The 19473-nt window shown below is 46.8% G+C and overlaps 1 protein-coding gene across 1 annotated transcript in view; it reads left to right on the forward strand.

The window, feature by feature from the left end:
- The window catches only part of LOC8052143 (maternal embryonic leucine zipper kinase), an 87700-nt gene extending 69152 nt beyond the window's left edge, over nt 1-18548 (forward strand). Inside the window, exon 16 of the mRNA XM_042292449.1 lies at nt 17252-18548. Coding sequence (XP_042148383.1) covers nt 17252-17429 — 178 coding nt within the window. The 3' untranslated portion in view covers nt 17430-18548. The remainder of the gene's footprint in view (nt 1-17251) is intronic.
- The last annotated feature ends 925 nt before the right edge of the window (nt 18549-19473 follow it).

Consider the following 19473-nt stretch of genomic DNA (forward strand, 5'->3'; position numbering starts at 1 on the left):
AACTTCAAAAGATTATCCAACGTTCAAATAAACCTTTTTCATCACACTCACCACCGAAATCGAAACCAAGAGCGCGTCTATTGTTTGAACCAATCGCCAGACGAGGAGCCCGTTGTCGTCATCACGCTTTGGCGCACTTTAGTTCACCTTTCTGCCGCCGCCTCGGTGGGGTCTCAGGCATCGTTCCCGGCGCTATTATCACCGCGCCTGTTTGCTCGATTGGTGCGGCACCCAAACTTCTCTTCGGGCTAGAACTTGGTCAAAAGTATCTGAGACGTGCCTGACATCCATTTCAATCGTCGAATAAAACTTCGAAACTGCCTTCATGGTCCCTTTAACGGTGGGACGCTCAAGACACCCTTGTTTCTCTATATCCGCGCGAGTCGGAATCTTCGTCCATCCAACTTGGGACCACTCGCCCGGTCTGTCACCTCTGACGGCTCCCAGCGCCGTACACCCCTTGAGGTCCACGACACCGAATCCAGTTTCTTTCTCGTCGAATTCGTCGCGACGTCGTGTGACAAGTCGCGGGAGGGCTAATAATAAGAAATAAAAAGAAGCGAGAGTGTCGTGCTTCGGCCTTAAGGAGACAGTTATTAGTGGAGCGCTTTGACGACGCCCTCCGTGTCCCCTTCCTTGGGGCGTGCGAGATGCACCATGGCGGCGGCGGCGGAATCAAAAGACAGAGCGCCGCTTTTTGAGCGAACCATCCTCCACTGTCATTTTTTCAAAGACAAATCTCTTCTTTCTTTTTTTTTTTTCTTCTTTGGTTTCTCTGGCCGATAGTCGCGCGGGTGGGCTCGCCCGCACATCGCTTGTTTCTATTTTCCGACACTTTCGTTTTCTCTCTTTCTCTGCCGCATTATTTCTCGTGGTATGGTTGCCTTCTCTCTCTCTCTCTTTCGGTGTCTTCCCTTGCACTATTTTTTATTTTTTTTTTTACTTTTTGTCATCTTGTGGCGGGATGACGGAGGCCCAGTGTAGGAACGCAAACACGTCGGTTTTTGTCGGCGAGCCGACGGCAACTAGGGGACGACTGGGAGTACCGGAAACACGGGTCCGCGCACACGGCGGCACAGCAGCACATGACATTTCGTTCAGGCAGGTACTTACTAGTTACGCAGCGTCGGCCTCCTCTCCGCCGGCGAGTGTGTACGCATTATTTCGCTCACTTCTCCTCCCCTGCGTGGGCGGTTTCATTGAAGCACTTGTGTCGGAGGAACGCCTTGTACGCTGCCTCGCAAATGCAGGGCATTCGGCGTTGTCTTAGCTACGCACGCACAGCCGCACGCGCGTACGCTCCCGTATGTGTGGGAGTGTTGTTTTGTCTGTGTGTCTTTCTTGCAGTTTGTCCGATTGTCCCCGTGCCTCTGCTGGGTCTTCGAAACCGCATTCCTGGGGCTGTTTGGGACTCCTTTTCGTCTTGGGAATGCGACTGTCGGTAGCTTTTGATCCCGATTTTTCTACCCCGGGACAATTGTCGGTTTGGCGGCTACCGCCGCCGCTGCGCTGTACATAAAACTGTCCGTCGTTGCGTCGATCCGAGGTTTTTGTTCGTTTATCCGTGAGGAACAAGGGGGACATATGTATACTCTTCTATGGGTTTTGGTTTTCGACGTATCAGCTGGCCAATTGGGCTCCCTGGGTGTCCCATGGCAGATGGTAAGCACGCCGGAGATGCTCGACAGCCGCGTGATTTGAGGTTAGATCGGACGTTTGTGCAACACACTGTATATTTGTTTTGTTTGTTTTTGGAGCGCGCGAATAGTTGGTTGGTGCTAAGTGGTATTTTTTTATTGGTGAAACCTATCTTGATTTTCGTTTTTCTGAAATAGACCGATCTCACCAGCCAGTTTGACCACGCCACCGCTGCCGCAATGCATCGAGGGAACTTTAGTCTTTCTGCACGTGCGACACACTCACTGGAGCTCTGCGCGTGTAGAGTACGAGACGGTACGAGCCCTCTCGTGCACTGCCGTTTGCCTCCTGTGAACTAAAGTTATGGCGGCGTCGCGCATGCGCCGGACGCTTAGTGAGATCGTTCTATTGGCCTTTCTGCGGGAGTGCCATGAACTTCTACATGTTCACACTCGTTTGGGCAGTGTCATCGATTACTATAGGCTGAATGCGTACTGTTAGCCAAATTACTACGTTCGATGGGGGTAATTATTACGATGAGTATGTTGATTAACTTAAATTTGCTTATTCAGGTTTTAGTTAAAAGTTTTAGAGGACAGCGGGTTTTGAGGTATCCATTGATTGTACTTCCTTTCATCTTAAGTCTACTCTAGACGAAGCCGGCGGTACGAGCTAATGGAAATAATCAGAGCGCCTCGAAAGTACACCATATCATTGTGTTCGTCGTGTTCATGTACGTGTTCTATTGTCGCTTGATCAATCATATACAGGCGAAGCATAGTGACTTCCTGGTTGATTGGTCCCATTAGCGCGTAGTGTCGACTGCGTGCGACGTGCGCGACCGAAAGCGTCGCTGTGGTCGGCCTTCCACGATTGGCCGAACGCTGACTATGACGTCAGAAAAGGATTTATCATCGACGGAAATAAGAGCAATGGAAGAACTTTAATTTTGACGGTGTTGGCAGTGTTCCTTTGAGAGCGCAATAATTTCAAGCTTCCACCATGCTATTTACACACCATCGAACTTGTTGTTTGCAAGGTAATGACGTCACAAGGGAGAATCATAAGGGGCGCCAAAACATCTCGCCGCTAATAGTTCTCGCATCTTTTTAGAGCCCAGCTCTTAGGCGCCCGTTTCCGGCTTGACCGGCGTCTCTGTCGCCGTTGGCGTACCCGTGAGGTCACGTGACCCCCATGAGGTCACGTGACCCCGGTGACGTCACGTTACCTCATGGTTACGCTGACGCCGCTCGGATGGAGGAGTAGCAGACAGGATGAGCAAGGAGGAGGGGTATGCCCTCCCCTCAGTATCATTTCCTCCTCCTCCTTAAGAGCTGCGCTCTAATTCGGCTTTACAGGGAGTTGTAAACGGCTTCAATTTTTGTCCGATTCTGATACTCCATTCAGAAGAATTGCCGCAAGCAGTGCCTTCAATTATGCTTAGAAGAGTGACGTAGTCCTTTCTAGCACATCGTCATTATCTCCGCAGAGTGCCATCGGCCCATTTATCAGGAACATGTACGCTGCCGAGATAATGACAAGGCAGCCGTCGTATGCTCGAAAGACCCTCGATAACAATTACAAATGCCGCATAGCCCATGCATTTCTTAATTAAAACCGTTTATCAACGTACATTCACTAATTATCCAGCTTTCCGTGACGGTCCTCCCATCATGTAATGTCCGCCGACCCCGATAGGCACAAAGTGAAGACTGCACTCGTATGATGCATGGCTATACATATGTTCGAAATAAATTAAAAAAAAAACAAAAAAAACAGTGGCATTTCCATCAGGAGTTACCAAAAGCTGCCGGTTTCTTTTTGTTTTAGATTGACAACTTAACATCTTGAGAGAAACGCAGTCTCTTCTTCAGGTACTTTGACGTTGTCACATTGTATGGCGTGACCTAAGTGAAAATATTTATTTTCGCCATTTCGAGGTGCAACTCCCGCTCTAGATAAACACACATGACAAGGTATGATGGATGTAGGGAGTCTGTAGACATCGTGGCATGTTTTTCCAGCTGTGGCGCGTGCCGAAGAATGGGACGTACAAGACTCTTCAGCTACCGTTCGTCGCGGTTTTCGGCGGGCTAATGGGAAAGGCCTTTTCCCTCTCACCCGCGGCCGTGATTGGTCAGACGGAGTGCGGCATCCCGGCCAGTGAGGAACCGAGACCGAAATAATCGGAAAGTGGCGCAGACTTTTTGGGTCTGCGTGCATATAGAAGCCTTTCTCCGATTCGTTTTGTTCTCGTATTCCGAGCATAATTTGAGCTGCATGCTTCCGGTATCTGACGTTTCCGTAAAACTTGCACTTTCGTTTTCGTTTTTTCTTCTTTTCTCACGTTTAGGACAGCTGGCCTTTAAAAAGATTATTTTTTTTTTTTTTTGTGGAGAATTATTGTTGAAGGCACAATCTAAATTTAAAGTAAATCAGACCGTCACTAAAAAAAAATGTTTTTTACATAAACATAGCAAGACGCGCAAGAGAAACACTTTGGGAAAACACAGTGTTCTGAAAGAATTTATGTGTGCGTGAGTTGGTAGGAAAGAGTTCCTCGGCGTACAAAAAAAAATGTAAAAAAATGTTTTATGCGAAGAGGCTTGAAGCCTTGAACAAACTACTTTGCGTGTAGAGCTGTGCGCATAATGCTTGCTACGTCACGCCGTTCCTTAGATCTGGTTGCCTTCTTTTTTCTTTTTTTTTTTTCAGTAATGAAGTTACGATTTTTATTTTTATTTCGAACGAGATTGAGAAATGTAGTTTTGTTACTTTTGACGTGCAGTTAGTTCATTTAGACACCGACCTTGTCTTTATTCTGAGCCGTACTGTGGTCGCTTCATAACGCAGAAAAAAAAAAAAACACAAAAAAAAGTTACGCCAATTTGTTCTAGGAAAAAATGTATATTTTGAAATGGCCAATATTAGGTAAATATATATGTATATCGTCAAAGCTTTGTCCCGTTGCGTCACATTTGTGCGTGATGTGAAATCCCTCTGCAGACGTCCCCCCCCCTAAGTAGGCCTGAACCATTAATCCGCTCTTGTCTACACCAGGCAAAATTAACAAGGTTTCCTACGTAGATCATTACCAAGTTTGTAGCAAAAGATATGCGTCCTTATACTTGCGCCAGATATATATATATATTTAGCCTCATGAAATCATACCTTCTCCAATTGTACGACCTCTTTATGAACTTCTACATAGCAGTGACGTCGTCTGCGTCAAAGGACTTTTCTGCGTGTGAGAGATGTCTACAAAAAATGAGAGATATGTCTAAAAAAAAAAAAAAAAAAGCAAAGTATTGCGGACGAGGTTGTTAAAACTTAAGCATACTATTTAAATTATTTGTTTATGTTGCTGCTTTCTTGAATGCAGTCTTCCTTGTGTAGTGCTCTTTTTTTTCCGTAAATTTTATTTTAAAATATAGTGAGTGGTTTTTGTGTGGGGTATATTTCTGTATAGTATAAGTTTATCAATTAATGTTTTGGTTATTTTGCCGCGTGCATTACCGACAAGGAACCCTCTGGAAATCTAGAAGATTCGTGTTTATTCTTGCCCCGTGTGGAAAGAATAAGGAGGCCAGAATGACCTTGCCTGTACTCCGTTTCACGATAACTTGGCGAACTGTGGAAGCTGCGGCCCACGTAACCCAATAAGAGCGGTAAGAGCGATGCACGTGTCAACACGTCACAAGAGCGTGTGTCTCACTGCGCCAATCATGCGAGGCCCGGAGGAACCGGCTGTCGTCTGCTGGCCAAGAGTCGTCTGCTGCGAAACCAACCAACCTCGGATGAACGTCCACCACCGCATCATAATGCCGTCCGCTCTAGTAGCGAGCTCTTCGGGAACAGGTCATGAGACAACCCTGCACTACATTTACCCGCTAATCTGTGGCGTGTGCTAAAGCCAAGGCGAATTATTGAGTGGAAGCGGGCGATTAAGAGGCTGCGATCGTTTAAACTTCGTTGACAAACCTCGTTGTTCTCGGAAAAGGGTTGATCCGAATTAAGTATCGTTGATAAGTGACATGTCTTCGTCTGTCTTTCCTGTCGTGTCGATAGAAATGCAAATGCACGAATTCAATTGCCGTTAAAAAAAAAAAAAAGAAGCCTAAAACTACTTTTTTGTCGCGGACGGCGCTGTTGCTGTGGCGGTAACGAGTCCTCCGTGGCTTCGACCACGGAGTGTTGTCACGTGGCTTGCTGCGACGCCCTTATTGGGTCGCTGGGGCCGCAGCCTCCACAGTTCGTCAAGTTATCGTGAAACGGAGTAGGGTCAGTTTCGCCGTAGCTCACTCCCGAAGATTCTAGGTCGAATCTTCGAGATAGCGAATGTAGCAGAGAAGGACTCGAGTGCGGTCTTTGACGCGTTATTGAAATAAAAAAAAAAAAAAAAAACGATTACAGTTACTATATTGAAAACGTAACGGATTACAATAGTCGATTACTGCATCGCAAAAGCGATTGAAAAATTACCAGAGAGTAAGTGATTAGTTTTCATATTATTCTCTTTTTTTTTTTTGTTACTTTGTATTACGAAATCACAAATGCATGCATACGTTCAAAGTGGGTACATTTCGTTTGTTTTTTGTCATTCACACCTTGTTAAGCTTCAACAGCAGTCGTTGTTTTAAGTTCTCGTCGTCACCTTTCCATGTGTTAGTCTCGTCAGCGCCCGCTTTGGCATCTCGATAAGACGCAGAGGTCAGCAATGGCGGCTTTAACCTAGAGCGTGCTGAAAGTGCCCGCATGCGCTAGAAACCAGTTCTGCTAAAGCGATTTCAGCATCGTCGTTTTACGAGGCACGTGGCATAGCAGTCATACTAAAATACGTGTTAAACCAAATTATATGGGCGTGAAAATTATATTTTTTTATATTTTCGTCCCTGGTTTTATAGTCACTGCAATTATACGTGGGATTAAAGATATCTGAGAAACTGATGGATGGAATTTTACAAAATCTGTTGATCGTGATTTGGCATAACTACCTTCTTTAGTTGTAGTGCTGCGCGGTACATACACATTTAAGACAAATATTTGAAACGTCTGCGGCTATTATTAATCATTTAGGAAGTGGTTCCTTAGAACTTGCTGTTCTTTGGTAACAGGTCTCTGCTTCTATGCTTTTTTTTATTAATATCTGGGCAAATAAAGAACGAGGATATTTGGCTATGTTATGTAATTTTCGTTCTGTTGTAATCAGTAGCGGTCTTGACCCGTGATGGGTATTTGTAAAGGCCTATGCCCATATCATTTAATTGCCTCCATAGCCACAGACTTTATTCTGGTTCGACCGATAAGTTAGCTTCGTCATAGCTCTCTTTCTAACGGCTCCACTCCCGGCCTAGTTCGATTTCGACGTTGGATGGTCGTCTGGAGTTTATAGTTTTCGTCGAGGGGAACTTTCTCGAAACATGATTGCCTCCGTCGCCCGCAATGTTCGATGGTCTCTCGAGAGAGCACGCATTGTTGAAGCCAGTCGGGTGTAAACCTGATCAAAATCGATTTGATTCTCCAGTTTTCGGTGTCTGCACCCCGAGGGACGTGCACCAGTCCTCCGCGGTCGTAAAAGCATAAACGCCGGGAACAGTCGGCGCGAACTCAACTCGCTCTGGAATTCTCCTCTTTTGAGCGTTTAAACGCAGTGAGCGGCACCGTTTCCACTTCGGACTCTAGTCGTAAAAGAGGCCCGATGTTTCTGTTATCCTCGATTAAATTTTACAACTCGCTCGCTGGCTCGTTTGTTTGTTTATTTGTTTTTGTGTATTTGTTTCGGCATGGCAAAGCTTATTATACTCTGTTTAACCTTACCATTTACCACAACGGGCGTTACGAGCCATGTTGTTAACTAATCCAGCGTTCCACACGTGCCACGTGACTTGACGCTCTCCACGTCGCTCCGCCCAACCGGAGGGTCACGTCACGCGCTGCGAGGTATCTGGATTGGTCCCGGTGGTTCGTAGGGCCGCCCTGCGATCCGTCGAAAGGTGTGACGAAGCATAGCACAGTTGGGATCCTCCTGAAGATTCGTGTATCATTTTCTGGCGTTCTTTCGAGACGAGGCTGGATTCGCCCTATTTGCCGCGGGACAGTCAATCGGAGAGAGAGAGCTCTCTTGTGGTGGTGAATGCCACGCGGACCAAGATTCCAGGGAAATGTTTCTCGTATGTGGCCTGGCTTTGGTGCGTAGCACCTGAGCATCGATTGCGTTGCAAACTGCCAACCCAAAATCGCCTCCTAGCGAAAAAAAAACCGAAAAGAAGAATCCGGTTATTTTGTTAAAATTTAGCTTTAGTAGACAGTACGCTGTGTATTACGTGCTTCAAAGTGACGGCACGAACTCCCCTTAGCAGCGCAAAACTTTGATGTACGGTCTACTAAAAGTCCCTGTTGTTTGACATTCTGTAAGGCTCTGCGGTGGTAAAGCACCGGAGCGCGGCAACACGTGCAACGAATACTCGTGCGCTTACGATTTGCATATTGAGTCCCACTACTGCCGAATGTCGTTTGCGAATTTCCGATAAGGTCGTCCCCGTTAATGTGGGTGCTGCGCGTTTAGAGACAACATTTTCCGGAACAAATTAGGTAAATACGTTCATTTTTGTCTCGTTATTACGAAGAACTCGCATTAAGAACGCTTTTCGAGGGAATGGAGGTGTCCATGAGTTATCATTGTACCATTCCTAGTGCGGGCTTAAACCACGTCCTTCAGATTAGTAACTTCAAGCTCCCGATATCAATATCGCTCCACGGGAACGCGATCTGCTAAGGCTTCCCTTTAAAGCGCATCACCTATACTGCATCATGCTCGTTAATTGTACTCCAGGATACCTGGAATGTACTTAACGAGCAAAAAAGAAAAAAAAGTCGCGGATTAGTTTTCCGCGGAACTTCCACGCAAACGAGTTTGACCTCGGAGATAGTTGAGAAACCGGTCGCTAGCATTCCTTCCAAACTATAGTTGTTTCCCCAATTTCGCGCCGGCTCCGATCAGGGATTGGAAATACGAATCCCGCCCTGTGTGTGTGTGCCCCCCGGGTGAGTCTGAAACCCCGTTCGGGGTTCTGCCCGCGAGAAAGGAAACGGCCCGCGCGTTATAAATGAAATAAGGGTCGAGCGCGGAGGGGAGGGAGGCGAGGCGCTCTTTCCTAACGACGCCGTCTCGGTCCGCAGACGCTGTCTCTGAGCGCGACGCTGCATCGATCAGAGAGCCGCCTGACGGATGTGGCGTTACCTGGGGCCCGACACACGGGCCCGAACCAAATGATTTCCGTCTTGGCTTCGATGGCGCGGGGCTGGCTTTCTCGCTAGACGCCTTTGTTTGGGGGGAAAGCCGAATCGCGCCGTCGGATGGGGCTCCTCCGTTCGTCCGCTCGCCTCGTTTGGGAAGTGCACTGCGCTACTGCGGCGCTCTCTCCGGTCAGGGAGTGACGCCGCGACGGTTCCAGGTATGGGGTTGTGACTATGGGGAAGGTGTGCTTCGCTTGGCGGTGCCACAAGAATTTTTTCCCGTGTGTGTGTGTGTGTGTGTGTGTGTGTGTGTGTGTTTTTCGCGTTGTGGGGTTGCTCGGTTTATTCGAGTCGAAACCAAACGCATCTGAAGCTGAATAAAATATATTTCTTTGTTTTAAGGCGGAAGTAAAAGTGTTTTAGGGAGTTGTTACACTCATCGTGCGTCGGACTTGAACATATCAGTTGCTCGACTGTGATTTTCTAATGTTTCACGATGATGGGGTTAGGTGGTGTATATATGTTTCGGCAGTTTCAACGTTAAGGTTTACGCGATTATGATCGAAGCTTCTTTTTAGGTGGCCAGGTCTCTGCAATGCTGTTCTCCTCCGAAACAGGAAATCAGAATTCAGCACCGTTCGTCGTTTACTTCGACAAAAACCTTACACGATGGAGGCGCCAATCGTCCAGGCTTTGCTCCACGATCTTAGCGAAGAAAAATAACATGCCGCAGCTAGTGGCAGTGTTTTTATTTTTATTAATCCTGACAGAGACGTTTTGGTTCAAAGATATTGATTTTTTTTTATCGGTATGCTTCGTCTCCACCCCCCCCCCCCCCCTTTTCCTTGCAGCTGCACCTTTATGGAATGTTATGAGCCGCCCAGCAAAGTGCGCGTAGTTAATTTCTGCAGTCAGATAATGGACGACCAAATACCATCAATCGCATTTATATGCGATTCATGATATACTGAGCGCATATAATTCAGGATTAAGTAGTTTAGGTAGGAGTGTACGAACATTCGAGTTTCGAATCGAATAATGATTGCCCGAATAATTCGATTCGACTTTCGTTTTCATAGTATTCGAGTTTTCAAAAAATGCCACACACCGGATACCAGTACTGCTGTCAAAAATTCTAGTTTATTTAAAAACTCTGTTCATATGGGGAAATAGTCATGACAGGCCTTGTGTTTGATCTGCATTAAGTCTGCATTCGGAATCCTCGAATAACGACTTATTTGGGCAGAAAGTAATTTGTTTTTCGTGTTCCTCGAACGATGTAATCATGCCCCCAACTCTTTGGATCCGCTCGACGAAAACTTGTATATGACGCGTGTCGCAATGCTTAATTAAAGTCTCTTACGTCACCTGCAGCCAGCTCTGTGCGATATAAATCTATTCTCCGTCGTTACCTCCATAATGTGACAAATTATTATCAAAATACAAATGACAGCGATAACTGAAGCGACCTCTTTCGCTTGCGCGTGCAGTAAGGTGCCAGGGCTAGGTGATGCTATACTCTGTTTCACCTTGTCATGTACCGCAGGAAAGGCTACAAGCCCGAGCTTCTTGCTCTAGGGCACATCTCGTCGGCACAAGCTTTCGCGCATTAAGGGCAGCTGCAAATGCTATGAGCTCGCGCTTCTAGCCTTCGCTGCGGTACAACATAAGGTGAAACGGAGTATGGAAGTCACCCGATACAGGCGGTTCAGCCATTATCGTTATTTCGTCCAGCAGGCTGCGTATCTGGACGTGGATAGGTGGAAACCTCCGTCAACTGTGTCTTAAATTGTCGCCTAAATGTGGTCATCAACACTGTTTCTTTTTTTTTTTTTAAGTTTTGGCGGAGGTGTTTGCAATCTAACTGAAGCTTATTGCAGGGAAGGGTTCCGGGATTTCAATTCCATGTCAAAAAATCCCTATATGATTGAAACCGGTCCTCAGTCCTGCGCTCCGGCATGCCAGATGCCTGCTGCTAGTCATGCATAGCCATGCATAGACTGGGGCAGAAAATGGTTTAGTGCCCTTTGAAGAAAGCTTTTTTCTGCGATTTTTACCTCATTTAAAGCACACTTGACAACGCGAATGATACGATTACATACTCCAGCACAGGAGGATTTAACGTACTTTATTCTCCCGTGACCTTTTAAAGGACCTTCTTGTTCTCTGTTTTGTCGTATATCTTATTGGCCTGCAACGAAAGCGAGGTCCAAAACAGGCGACAGAAGGCGCGTAGTTCGTCATTGGCGGAGCGCTTGATTCGCATCGTCACGATTGGCCGACTTTAGCGCCTGTGCCATTCAGGGGACGCGCTAAAATGCAAATGATGACCGCCCCTCCGCGCCGTCCCTGGGGTGTAGGGGCGGGAGCTGGGGAGATGTTTAGAAAGTATTTGGGGTGATCCCCCCAGCGAAAGTGATGAAGAAATTACTCACGGGAAGTGTCTGGCTCCGATTACAGCGACAAGCTTGAACAGGCCGAGGCTCTTGCGTCATTCGATAGATTCGGAGAGGGGGAGGGGAGGGGAGGGCACGGTGTTTTGCCTTTTGGAAACTAAGTTCGAACCGTGTAACGTTGACGTGAAATTTTGGTCTGTTGAAGTTGCCAGCCAGCTTGAAAATTATAGTTAAGCTATTGTTTTAACTTGTTGTCGATTTAGACATTTTTCGCGGTCTTATTTGCCGCATAGCGCGGCAAAACATATGTGCTGGAAAAATGAACCCTCGTTTGGCTTATAATATGCATGGAATGGTATGTGAATATTTGGTTGTTGCTGAAAGCTGGTTGCTGAAGTACAGGGGATCACTGACACGGCTCGACCACAGAATCCGGTCTTGTGGCGTCCCATTCTCCTCGCTACTTGCTCGGGGTGGGTGGCCTTTCGACGACCCATATCTAGTGTAAACCGTATGCAGTCCAGTGGTAGTTACGAGTACGGAGGCTGCTTCGGGATTTTTATTTGCCATGTTTGGTATGTTCGTGGGGAACTCTACCTTTAAGGGCTACCTATTTTACCAATTTATGAATTGGTTAGTCGAACTTTGGTCTGATTGTTGGGAAGGGAACACGGGGCCTCCCGCTCTCGCTCTTCTATAAAGACTCGTACCTACCTTTCCAAATTACTCAGTCACAGCGGGGGTCCTACAGCTTGCTGGAAATGGTCGGAGGATTTCGAAAACTGCTCAAAACGAAGCTTCCTCCCAAGAAAACACTAACAATATTAAAGCGCGTATACCGACCGGTATATCGGCCGCCTTTTCTTCTCTGTTCTGCACGTGAGCCAGAAACAATGATCTTGGCAGAAACCCAGATGCCTGCAAGGAGGAGAGGTATTCGTGCGGCTGTACGCGGCATCCGAGCCCGCGAACGCTGCCAAGCTTAACGAAGGGCCCAGATACCGCGAAACCGCCGTGCAAAACGGAACCCGCGGCCGAGACTCCGGCAGTCGCAGATAACGACGAGAATTCGAAGAGAATTCGCGCCGCTCGTCTAGCCCTTGTTTTTGCCCCATTCGCCTTAGAGCTTCGCCGAGCCTTCTGCCGAATAATGTTGTGGCTCCGCGGCAGGCTGGGTTCTCGATGCGTGTCGTCTTGATAATAGCCGTCTTGTATCTCCACGGAGTGGCTCTCCTTGCGGCTCCCTCCCCGCACCGAGGTTGATTCGCTAATGCGTTTCTCGTTCCTTAGTTTGGGTTGTCGGATTTTTATTGGGGAGAGGAATTTTACGAATTGCGGATTTCCTCCTCGGTATAGGCTCGCTGTTTTGGCTAATTTGGTCTTTTTTGTTTTGTTTTGTTTTATGGTGTTTTTGTGTACCGCTATTGTGCGGCCATCTGGAGGGGTGGAACGAAAAATCGGAACAACTCCGGCTGAGGGAGGAAGCAACGTGTTGTGCACAAGATTTTGTCTAGCTTGAACGTGTCTCTTTTTTGCGCGGCTTGCGTCTAAAGCGCGATGTCAGAACACGTTAAAAAGACAATGACACACCCCTAAACGTTTTTGTTTTTGTTTTTTGCCTGGCGATTTATTATTGTGTCAGGGCGCTACCCAATCAATATTTTGCTGCAAAGTCACGTATATTTTTTAGAGCGCAGCTCTTAGGGGCCCGTTCCCGGCTTGAGCGGCGTCGGCGTAACCAAGGTCATCCCAAGGTCACGTGGCATTGGGGTCACGTGACCCCTCCAGGTCACGTGACCCCTCCCAAGGTCATCTCAAGGTCACGTGACCCCCAAGGTCACGTGACCTTGGGGGTCACGTGGGGTCATCTTGGGATCACGTGACCCCTCGAGGTCACGTGACCATTCCCAAGGTCATCTCAAGGTCACGTGACCCCAAGATGACCCCCACGTGACCTCAGGGGGTCACGTGACCTGGGGGTCACGTGGGGACCTTGGGGTCACGTGACCTTGAGACGACCTTGGGAGGGGTCACGTGACCTTGGGGCCACGTGACCTCGGCGGTCACGTGACCTTGGGGAGGAGACCACGTGACCTTTGGGGTCACGTGACCTCAGAGGGGTCACGTGACCTCCAAAGGGTCACGTGGCCCCTCCCCAAGGTCACCTTGGGGGTCACGTGACCTTGAGGTGACCCCCATGTGACACCCAGGGTCACGTGACACCCCCCCCCCCCCCGAGGTCACATGACCCCCCCGGACCATATTAAAGAATGAGGGGAAGAGGAGGAGAAGGAGGAGGGGTCTACCCTCCCCTCAGTACCCTTCACTCCTCCTCCTCAAGAGCTGCGCTCCAATTCGGCGTTACAGGGATTTGTAAACGGCTTTCACTTTTTTTTTACAAAGCCAAAGAAACTCAACTCCACGAAACCAAGACATGAGCACGGAAGCTCATGGCCGGGACATGCGGACGATGTGTACCAAGGAGGAGGGGGGGGGGGGATGTAGAGGAGGGGAGAGTTGCCGGAACTCACGTAGCTACACAAGACCGCGGTTTTTTTTTCGTTTTTTTTCCCTTTTCGGTTTTCTGGTGTGTGAAGCAGACGACGACAAAGTAGCATGCACCGTTTTTCGTGCGATTGTTTCGCGCTTATATGCCTTCCGCTCGATATTCTACGCTTGAAGATCGATAGCCGGTACCAGAGACGACATCTCCGAAGTAGCGGCCCCACGCCCATCGCAACGTTGCATGGTCCGTCGTGTGCCGCCATCGCGTCGTCCAAGACTTGGTACGTCACCCAATTGAGAATGACGTAGTATATGCACTTCTTGTAATCTGTGCAACTTTTTTTTTCGATCAACGTATTTGCAGTTTTTTTTTTTTCTGTCTAGGCCACAAAAGTGGGGTTTATATATATATTTTTTTTCTATTTCTAATGTTGGATTCGTTCGTAGATGACCCACGACTTTAAATATATTTGGCGCTCATCGCTTGAACGCCACGTCACCATGGAAAAGAGAGAGAGCGCGATCGGAAACCGGCCATATCTCGCCCGGCTGTTTTCGGGTGGAAAGAGAAGGACTTTGGAGCCGCAAATTTTGTTTTGGGTAGTGCGGTATAGGACATGCTTTAATAAGAGCCTCGGCGAGCATAAATACCCTGTCAGTGTCCCTTTAAGCAGAACTGGTGCAAATAAGACACGTTTGTCGCGCTTGAAGTGGTCAATTTGGGTTTTTCGGAAGGTCGATTGTGAGTTCATAATTGCAGTGTGAAACTGCTGCGCCAAACTGCACCAGAACGAACAACCTGCGACATGAAGGTTGTTCGTTCGTTCGCAAATAACAAAGGCGGTATTTGTTCAAAATTTGCGTCATGTCTGCGCAGAAAAAAGGAAAAAAAAAAAGCTGTTTTCGAAAAAAAAAAACGTGAAAGGGTTGGGCATATAGCATTGTTGGTGATGCCACTTAAAGAAACACTGACCCCCCCCCCCCCAACGTTACTGCCCCCCCCCCCCCCTTCCACCCCAAAAAAAAATGTTGGCCAGGCGATTTATTATGGTGTTAGAGGACTACCCAATCAATATTTTGCTACAGTGTAAAATATTTTAATAAGGTGAAAAAAATCAATTGCTCGATACTTAAGCTGGACTGGGGAGTAAGAAGAGATATAGAGGAGGCGAAAGGGATGCCAAAAATCACATGGGTGTGCAACGTTTTTTCTTTTCTTTCTTTTTATAATCATCGTATTTACAGTTTTTTTAGAAGTCTTACAAAGTGGGTATCATATTTTTTGTCCATTTCTAGTATTGTTGTGTGCCCTGATAACCCACGACTTTGATTATCTTTGGTGGTTGTGTCTAAACCATAGAAAACGGCACGTGACCACGGAAAAGAAAGTGAGCGCGACTCAAGCTGGCCGGCTCTCGATCGGCAGTTTTCGGGCGGAAAGAAAACAAACTTGAGATGCAAATTGGGTTCTGGGTAGTTATGTCTTGAGCAAATAAAAACCTTGGCGAGCATAAATACCCTTTCAGTGTCCCTTCAAAACTAAGTACAGTTTTTTTTTTTTTTTTTTAATGATGCTTAAGTACGGTATGCGAAGAGTAGGGTTGCGCGATTGTTCGATTTTTCAAGTAGTGCTGCGATATTCGTACTTTTCGAAGTGTTTATCGCGGCGGGTTAGCCCCCCTGAGTGTACTTCTCCTCAAGAATTGATGCACTGCGGAGGAGCAGTAGTCGCTTCTCCGCAGTGGAGCCGCGCACTTAGATGGAAAACACACCTTCAAAGCGATCTGGTGTATTAAAAAAAAAAAGGAAAATGTTGTGATTGTTGATATTTACATTGCGGTAAAATCTTCAAAATTTAACTGCGGTTATTATGCCAGGGTATATGTTAGGCAGCGATGTTTTAACAACCTGTGTTCATTATTTGTGCTTTTTTATGTTTAATTCAGAATTGAAGAAAATATTTGCATATAGCAAGAAGATTTATAAATCCCCTCAATGAGGTATGGCTGGGCGCCTTGCAGGTTTAATTTTATGTAAGATCGGTTGTTTTCTAGCCATTGCAATGTACTTATTGGACGTTTTGAGGCCACAGGCGAAAGTATAGGTAGATTAAATTTATCGGAGCTCATAAGTGGGCAATTAGAAGCTTGGAAACAACTTTCGCGAGTTCAGCTAAAATTTTGTTTAAGCATGGTGTAACAGTAGTGAAAGGCGTGGAGAAAGGCGCAGCAACTATTCAATATTCTATTATTAAAAAATATTTCCTTAAAACCACTATGGACTTTGAATTTGCTTCGAAGCCAAAATCCATCACCTGCACATGCCTAACGAAGAGTTTTTAGGCTTTTGTGAGAACGGTGCTCACATCGATTGCATTGAATAGCTACCGCTACTCGTTGTGATCGGTTAGAGTAGCTATGTGCTCCGCTCAGATGTTCTATGAACAGTAGCAGGTTGAATACGGGCGAGAGCAGCATGATACGAACCCTACAAAGTAGCCCAGAACATCTTTTTACGCCGAAGACAGACCGAAGACGCCATCGGTGCAGAATAATTGAGAGATCTGCAAAATCACCGCCGTGTATAAAACTTTCTGACATGAAAGCTCAGCATTGTCTGCTCCAAAAGTGGAAATTTCTGCTCCAAAACGCATTTTTCCCTGCTACAAGAGCTGCTCCAAAATCACCACTTGTCAGTTCCATCGCTGTAATTCGGAAACCGCGCATAAATCGTTTTGAAATGAAGCATCTTCACCGTCATATTTGTCGGTATATTTAGCCATGTTCCTCTCTTTTTTTCACCCTCTGAATCGTTTTCTTTTTTTTTTTTTTTTTACGTATTTACTTTATTTAGATACCGAAGTCAGGCTCAGACCGCAGTAGAGGCTTCGCTTCCACCCCGCGTTCGCTGTGTTCAGTCGGGATTGGGCTGTTCTTACGACGGTGTGTTGATAAGGCATACACCTGGCGCTGGAAATGGACTGTCTTCTGCGTTCGTAACCTATCACCGACCATTGGTGTACGCTGCGCGACACAGCTATACTCCGTTTCACCTTATGTTGTACCGCAGAGAAGGCCAGAAGTGCGAGCTCATAGCGTTGGCAGCTGCCCTTGTTGCACGAGAGCTTGTGCCGTCGAGATGTGCCCTAGAGCAAGGAGCTCGCGCTTGTAGCCTTTCCTGCGGTACAACACTAGGTGAAACAGAGTATAGCATAAACAAAAGCTTTTTTTGTGTGTTCTTTTGTTTTAATCTGAAAGGCCTCTCGACGAAACTACGAGCTTAATGGAACGTGCTTCTGTCGAACACCGACTTAGGCTTTGTCTCTGACAACAACCTCTCCATATAAAATTCGAAAACGCGTTGATGACGTGTTCGCGTTAACTGTGTCGCACGGTGTACCGGTGCATGAACGTTTCGGAAGCAGGGAAGTGCAGCCTGAACGCGCCTCGCCATATCCTGCTCGCTGCCTCACGCAGGTACACTCTCCGGGGCAAGGTTCGGGACGAGTGGGGCAAGGTGCAGCTCACCTTCGACCTGGAGGTGGTGCAGGTCCCGCAGCCAGAGCTGCTGGGCATCCGACGCACCAGGCTCACGGGAGACGCCTGGCACTACAAGCGCGTCTGCGAGGAGATCCTCAAGATCAGGGCCGAGTGAAGCGACGTCACTGCTGCATCGACGGTTCATTCTTCGTGCGACCCTTTCTGCTGGCGCTGCGTCCCGGCTGTGCCTTTGGACACCGGAGTGACCCTTCTGTAACTCTGCCGGCCCTTGTGCTACCAGCATCTCTTTCTTTAGCAGATCTATACTTCGTCTGGTTCTTTGTACGCCTAAAGTGTTCGATCTGACCAGCCCCGTTTATATGTGGCTTACGTGGCTCTCTGGTTGGTTGGCTGAAAATGACTGGTTAAGAGGCACGCGAGGTAATTTTTGCATCGTTACTTCGGTATTTTGTACTGGTGTGAAGTGAAGTGTAAGCCTCCACTTTTGGGGGCCCAGTCTGCGCTCCCTGTGCGTGTGCTATGGGTAGATACGCGCGCATTTTTCAATGACTCGCAAGACTGCCAAACAGCTTTTCCGAATGCTTTCTCGCACTACGATGTAAATTTTATTTTAGCCTTTATGTCGATTACGCAGTTCTGAATGCAACGATATAAAATTATTTGCACGAATATCTACTAATTTTCCATCTTAATCATGTGTTTATCCGAATGTATTTGCTTCGATGAAAGTGTGCTTTATGTGTAACATTTCTTTGGCGATTAATTTTTCGTGCATTGTTGATGAATGCTTCAGAGTGCAGCAGTGTGCATGTTTTGTTACTAATATATCTTAAGAACCGCCACGACTGATCTTCCTTCTTCTCATCGAGACGATGAATCCACACAAAATCTGCGTTTTTTACAGAAGCGCAATGAAGTGTTGGATGTCCCTTTCAACCGAAGGAAGCAAAAATAATAAAAAAAAGGTACAAAGGTCAGTGGTGGCTACGTCTATACAGAGTTACCTTATGCATGTATAATATACGAGAGACTACAGAAAAGACTGCCACAAAACACGCCTTACGAATGTTTTGCTGTATTGCGATGCACGTATGTTATCTCATTTATGTGGATGCAGTAGTTGTAATTCAAGTTATACATCGTTATATGCACGAATACCTACTATCCCGCTCATGTGTTTATATGGATGTTTGTCTGGAGAAGGTACACCCCGATCGGTAAACAATCGGCGGTTACAATTTCTGCTCAAAGTTGATAAAACTTGCAAGTACAACTTGTGTGTGTCTGATTTGTTTTGCCGGATTTGGTAGCCGGGAAAGTTTTATCTTGACGAATGAAAGTAATCTGTTTTAATTACAACTAGAAACCACCAAAATGTATGTATAGATATATATGTTCATTTTTTTTTCTATGACATTAATTTGGAACGGGGACATCAGTGAGCAAGGCTCAGCTTCTGTAAAATGACAAGCATGTGTTGAGAAAGAAAAATTTAACCGATTTTTCGCACTTGCTAAAAAAAAAAACTTAAATCATTTCACATTAATCTGCATCCGGCCCTTTCTCAATAAATAATTACTCATGCATGTCTTTTTTTGTGACACGATGCATAAGTAAAAAAAAATCACATGAAGGGAATTGCTTCTACTTTAGTTATTTCAACTGTTTAGCTATCATCATAGCATAAATAATCGGGGGCCACGGGATGCAACTTTTGGGTTTTTGACTTCTTAAGATGAAGGGTAAAAGTAATTGTGGTGCCTGCTTGCTTAGATAGCAGTAAGGTATTAGTCAGCTCCAGTGGGCTCTAGATGTCTCTGCTTTAGATGAAAAATATAGCCACCGCAGTACCACTCCTGGGGTCTCGGCGTCCATCACGAAGTAGTGATACACGACCGGACGCCGGTACGAGGCTCATCCAGATCGAAACGGGCAGGGGTGGGAACTGAACCAATACCACCTAGAAGACAAGGCCTGCGCATGACGTTTCGTTAGTAGATCCCCGACCCGCCCCAAGCGGCAAACACACCGAAGCTTGACGAGAGTATGGGCCGCGTCCCAACTACTTCGCATTCACTTGCGGCCACAGCTGTGTGCGTGACTGCTGAGCGCAAGCTGATAGCGAGCTTCCAGTTCATTTGCAACGTGCACACGAACACTCCCTCGGCCAGAAGCGCGAGCTAGCACGCGCTCCTGGC

Source organism: Ixodes scapularis, unplaced genomic scaffold (genome assembly GCF_016920785.2).
Source record: "Ixodes scapularis isolate PalLabHiFi unplaced genomic scaffold, ASM1692078v2 PGA_scaffold3__209_contigs__length_174095766, whole genome shotgun sequence".
NCBI classification, from domain to species: Eukaryota; Metazoa; Arthropoda; class Arachnida; order Ixodida; family Ixodidae; genus Ixodes; species Ixodes scapularis.